At 37.0% G+C, this 6,241-nt stretch overlaps 1 protein-coding gene across 1 annotated transcript; it reads left to right on the top strand.

Moving 5' to 3' along the window:
- Window positions 1–541: 541 nt before the first annotated feature.
- On the top strand, window positions 542–4,843 carry LOC311057646 (galectin-related protein-like). Its single transcript, XM_084074651.1, has 5 exons — window positions 542–663; window positions 2,159–2,263; window positions 2,368–2,456; window positions 3,253–3,436; window positions 4,365–4,843. Exons 1-5 carry the CDS (start codon window positions 634–636, stop codon window positions 4,506–4,508), a joined length of 552 nt encoding a protein of 183 aa, XP_083930777.1. The 5' UTR covers window positions 542–633; the 3' UTR covers window positions 4,509–4,843.
- The last annotated feature ends 1,398 nt before the right edge of the window (window positions 4,844–6,241 follow it).

Here is a 6,241-nt window from a genome sequence, read left to right as displayed (position 1 = left end):
CTTTATTTAGCAGTTTGCAAAAGAAACTCAAAGTACAGTTCTATACAAAGGGATTCTAAAATGATTAAACCCAAGAAAGCACTATGGCTTGTTTCCATTGGGGTCCTGTACTCAATTCATCAAAACATTTAGTGACAGACAAATATAGCCTACAATACTATGCAAAAACATCATATAAACGAGTAGTAATAAAATAGAAAAATATGTACAGTAAACAGTTCTGGGGGGAATTTCTGACTTGGACTTTTTTTTTTACAGGGGCCAGTTCTGAATTGCAGCCACCTGTAAGTGAGCTCCCTCTAGTGGTGTGATTGTGGACTGTCTTTGACGTTTTTGAAGTAGTTTGACAGGCCAAATGGCCAAAGAATTAAACGGCTCTCTGTTAGTGCTTCTTGAGTTCTCTCTGGGAGATTAGAGCCAAACTGAAAGGAAAGCAAGGTTACCTTAACAAGGGAGCTAGTTTTGGTCAGGCTACGTCATCAGCACTGATCAAGACAAGAAACCAAGCCAGACAAACAGGTCACTATCAACTCTACACCACCGCCCACCTGCAGCCTGTGCACCGTGAGGGACAACATCTGCGTTCTTTTGGGGATTAGACCCAACTCTGTTCTTTTCTGCCAACAGGTCAAGATGGCGGAAAATACAGTTAGAAGAAAAAAGGTAAGACTCAGATTAAGCTGCCAGTCATTAACAACTGACTGACTGATTGACTGACAGCTATTATAATCTAGTCTCAACACTTTACGCTGATCAGGCAATGCTTATTTATAAATATGACAAATAACACCTTTACCAAAGTAATAAATAACTCGGTGATCGCGTCACGTGACGGTCACTCACTGGACGTCACACTGTAAAACCGCAGTGGTGGAAAAAGTTTTCACATTTTTTACTTAAGTAAAAGTATCAATACTGCAATGTAGAAATACTCTATTATAAGTAAAAGTTCGGAATTAAAAAATGACTTGAGTAAAAGTACATAAGTATTGGTATCAAAATGTACTTGAAGTACCAAAAAGTAAAGTACTCATTATGCAGAATGTCCCATTTCACAAGTTATCGTGTTTGAAATGCATAAAACTCTCATAAAATAGCAGATCTACAAGCTCACAACTGGTCATGGCTTTTGTTTTTTATCAAGCCAAAGCTTGAATAGGGCTAGTTCCAATCAGAACCTCTCCTCCTAATAGGGCTAAAGTGGTTAATGTAGGTTTTGTAATTATAATAAAAATCTGCAAAGTAACTCTAACTAAAGTTGTCACATAATTGTTGTGGAGTAAAAATACAATACTTGCCTCTGATATACTGTAGTGTGGAGTAGAAGTAAAAGTATAGAAAAATGGAAATACTCCAGTAAAGTAAAAGCACCTCAACATTTTACTCAAGTGCAGTACTTGAATACATGTACTTAGTTACTTTCCACAACTGGTTGGTCCAAATGCTGTGTTTAAATCACATTCGACCTGAGTTTAAAGGTCCTCCACATAACTTTCATGCAATTTGGCAGAATGGATTTGTCTGTGCAGCCTTTGTGCCATATTCTATAGTAGAGCCACCTCGGGGTAACTGATTGCCTCGTCACTCAAGGGTCCTTCTGGTCGATCAACACGGTCACAACTTTTTTCTGTTCTGGCCCCACAGTGGTGGAATGAACTTCCCACTGATGTCAGGACAGCAGAGTCACTGCCCATCTTTCGCCGCAGGCTGAAAACCCACCTCTTCAGGAAACACTACCCTTCCTCTTTGCCTGGCCTACTTGTTGTTAACTAGTTGTACAAACTCTTGTTTTATTGTTGTATTGTTTTATTGGATCTTGTTTAGTCGATACACTTATTTGTTTTAGCTCGTGCTCATTTGATTTTGCGATTTTGTCTCATCTGTTTAAGGAAATAGGTAGCTGATATATTGCACTTTTACCTTAGCGCTAGGTACAGTATACTCTTGGTTGCTTGTTTTTGCAGGAAATGCACTTAACACTTCTGGTGATTAGTAGTTTCGTTCCCTACCTATGTTGAATGCACTTATACAATTTGTAAGTCGCTTTGGATAAAAGCGTCTGCTAAATGACTGTAATGTAATGTAATGTAGAGACTAGACATTCTAGTAGAGAATATCCATTCTCATCTCATTTTGATGTTTGCCTTTATCCATTCAGACACAGGACTTTCCACAGAGGGCAGCGGGTGTTCCATCCAGAACAGTGGACAATAAACACCGTCCATCCTTTCCTGATGATCAGGCACCAGAGACAGCAGCACTGGTAAAACCATACAGTAGTATAATATCTATTGTTGAGCCTACTGTATATTCATTTTATTTTGTATAGCCTATAGGCCTAATAATTGTCTGTGACTCTGTGTTTAGGCGGTTCCTTTCAAAGGCCACATTCCTGGAGGGATGTGCCCAGGGAAGAGGATCATGGTGATGGGGATGGTGGACTCTCGGCCTGACAGGTAAAATGAACCTCCAGTTGTCTCAGCCGAATAATGTGTTGGAATAGTTCATCCTTCTCACATTCACATTGTATGTGGCCTATTATAAATTGTGAAATATCTCTGAGAATTTAAATAAGTTGAGTGACTAAATGTTCTAAACCTATAGCCTATCCTCTATCCTGTCTTTTGTGCATGTGCTCGGCCGTTGAACTTGAACGTGTCTGATGTAATACTGAGGTTAATATTCAAAACGGTTGAATAATGAGATTGACTATATTATATTGGTGTACATATGTCTGTGTCTCACATTAACAATTGCACTATGGATTCAGATGAGTAGAACTACAATCCCCATACAATTGGATTCATATAATTAATTGAATGATCAGCTGACTAGTACTTCCATGTTATATCTAGTTATTCTCTTAGTAAAGTGTTTTTAGTTTTTTTGTTTGTTCTTTTGTTTGAAAAGCGCTGTATACATTGGGGAAATGCCAAAGAAAGACATTGTTATGAGCAAACACATTAGCACAGTGCACACATAGAAAGCTATGTTATTGTTCCCATGGTAAAACATGATTTGGTTTCACAGTGCAAAAGAGTGGCAGATCATTCAATCTTCCAAATGAAACACTGGTCATTTCCTTATTATCGAAATTCTATGGCAGCCAGGTTAGGCGTTATGAATTAGATTAACATGATACAGTAGAAAACTGTTCATTCTATTCAATTTGGTTTCCATGAGCTGGAAACCAAATTGAATAGACGTATTGTTACAAGCTAACCAGGCCTTTGCTCCCCTGCACCTCCCTAGGTTCTACGTTGGCCTCACATGTGGACGTGGAACCTCAAAGGAACCTCCCACAGATGTCGCCCTGGAGCTCTGTGTCAGATTCAAGGACCGCCAGGTCCTCCGTAGGGCCCGTGTCTCTGGAACCTGGGGTGACAAAGAGAGAGACATTCCCTTTTTCCCCTTCATCAGAGATCAGCCTTTCAGGGTAAAAAAATAATATCAGTTATGAAACGTTTTCTCTGTAGGATAGTTCTGTGGTTTTCAACTGCATTTTACGAAGAAAAGTATCATAATCACACCTTAACACAACACATGATAAGCTATAGGGGTGCAACAGTTAATCAAACTAAATGATTTAATGATAACGAGTGGCCGGGTAGAGTGAACTGGAAAACCACAACTTAAGGTTCCCTGTTCGATCCCGGGCTGGGGCGCTCCCCTAGAGTCAGTGTCGAAGTGTCCATGAGCAAGACGCTGAACCCCTAATTGCTCCCGATGAGCAGGTTGGTGCCTTGCATGGTTTCCTCCGCCATCGGTGTATGAATGTGTGTGTGAATGGGTTAATGGCACGATCAATGTAAAGCGCTTTGGATAAAAGCGCTATATAAATGCACCATTTACCATTTACCATTTTACCAGATAAAAAATATTTTAATAAAAATAAAAATAAATTGCATCGTGGCATGATGTGAACGTATAAATCAACTTTTTGCACGATGCCACAGCACGACAAAGTAAAAGATAGATTTAGTCAAAACAATAAATGTAATTTGTTTTTGCGTCGATTCATTCATATAAAAATGTTTATAAAAAGTTACATAAAAAACCCTGCATCAAGATTATTTGATTAATCAAAAAACATTATCAATAGAATAATTCCTAAGAAAATAATCGATAGTTACAGCACTACTAAGCTATTTGTTTTAAGTATCGCAGATTTGTGCTAATAATAACAGTTAAAGTACTGTATGGATCACCATATTGTTGAAAACCCAGTCATTTTGAATGTAAAAACATAGTAGGATGTTAAAGTTGTTAAGAATATGTTGGTCATTGTTCTTATTGACAGATTGATGATGATTCAACTCGCCACCTTTTTATGACCAAAATGTTATTTCTTGTCTCTTTGCCAGATCGAGATTCAATGTGAACAAAGCCGCCTCAGAGTTTTTGTAGATGGAGAGCAGCTCTTCCACTTTCACCACAGAGTGCCGTTGCTCAACGACATCGATACACTATGGATTAATGGCAGTATGAGGATTACAAAACTGGGTTAAAATAAAGGACTCCAAACAGATTCAGCAAATCTTCTGAGAAGATGCCGATTCATTCAGTATTCAGCACAAGACTTCCACAAAACGGTTGTGTGCACAGACCACACTCGTGTCTGATAATGTGCTTGTGCACAAGGGAAAAGACTTGAGTTGAAGCGTGTGTGACAAGATTTTGAATTACATGTGAAGGTTGCAAAACAACCTGCAAGATCATGATGAGTGTACGGAATGTCAAGCAACTGTATAATTATATAATTACTCATGAATTACTTGTATTTGTGTCATCGTCATTTTGATACGTTAGGCAGATGCCCGTTGGGAACAATGCCTTTTGGGAACGCGTGCTCCTCTGGTTATGCAATTTGCGTTGTACCTTTTGTCAGTGGTGTAAAGTAATGAAGTACATTTACTCAAGTACTGTACCTACGTACAATTTTGAGGTATTTTTTACTGTACTAGAGTACTGTAATTCCAGTTTTCAGTACTTTTACTTCTACTCCACTACATCTCAGGGGAAAATATTGTACTTTTACTCCTGTGTTATTTGAATAAGAAGGTTGAAGTTACACAAGCTCAAGACAGTGTGCAGAATATATTTCTTTGTTCTTAATGTGCTATATTGTTTATTTCACCTGCTCCAAAAAAAAAAGCCTTTTCAATAACAGTGTGTAGAAGTGTTTTTTATTTCATTTTATTATTTTATCCAGCCTATTTAAATATTCTTTAATGTTTTACATTTAAGTGCACAAGAATAATTTAATCAAGCTGCCATGGCAGGTGAATTAACATAATAAAAGTGTAATAATAAAGTTATATATTAGCCCACTTAGCTTATATTTTCTGATCCAGGTGGTGAGGGAAATTAATTGCATTTAATGATATCAAATATTAAGCAAGATTTAAGATTTGTATTTCAATGGTTGAACTATACATAGCAATTGGGGAAATATTGTACTCTCTGTGTATTTATGATTGCTGCTGTCCACAAAGACTCAATACAATATGATTATCAAATCACAACAACCTTCAAGAGCGCCAATTTACCATAGGGATTGAAACATCTAGTTCTTTTAGCTTTAACTCAAATCACAACAGAAGGTAATGTAACTTTATATAACAAATCTCTTCTCTAACTCAATTTCTGAAGGTGCAAGGTAAGGTGCAATTAGAGGTCACAGTTCAATAAGTTTAACTATGCATGAATACATTCAGTGGTGTAAAGTAACACTACTACATTTACTCAAGTACTGTACTTAAGTAAACTTTTGAGGTATTCACTGGAGTATTTACAATTTTCAATACTTTTACTTCTACTCCACTACATCTCAGAGGCAAATTGAACTTTCACTCCACTATAATTATTTGAAAACTTAAGTTACTAGTTACTTTGCAGATTTTGATTACAAAACATACATTAACCACTTCAACACTTTATATACTTCAGCAATTTGAAAATAGCCAACCTACAAGCGATGCGTTGTAAGCTTGTAGATCTGATATTTTCAAAAGATTTCTATACATTTTGAAAACGTGAAATGGGACATTCTGCCTAATGAGTAGCCGACTTCTACTTTAAGTATATTTTGATGGCAACACTTTTGTCTTTTACTCAAGTAAATTTTGATTACCAGACTTTTACTCGAAACGTTTTTTCTACCTTGTGGTATTAATAATTTTGGTATTATAAGTAAAAAATGTGAGTACTTCTTCCAACACTGAATACATTCTGAACTATT

The sequence above is a fragment of the Gymnoscopelus microlampas genome (assembly GCF_963454915.1).
Source record: "Gymnoscopelus microlampas genome assembly, chromosome: 2".
NCBI classification, from domain to species: Eukaryota; Metazoa; Chordata; class Actinopteri; order Myctophiformes; family Myctophidae; genus Gymnoscopelus; species Gymnoscopelus microlampas.
The sequence above is the reverse complement of the archived record's forward strand: the minus strand, read 5'-3'. Positions and strand labels throughout refer to the sequence as shown.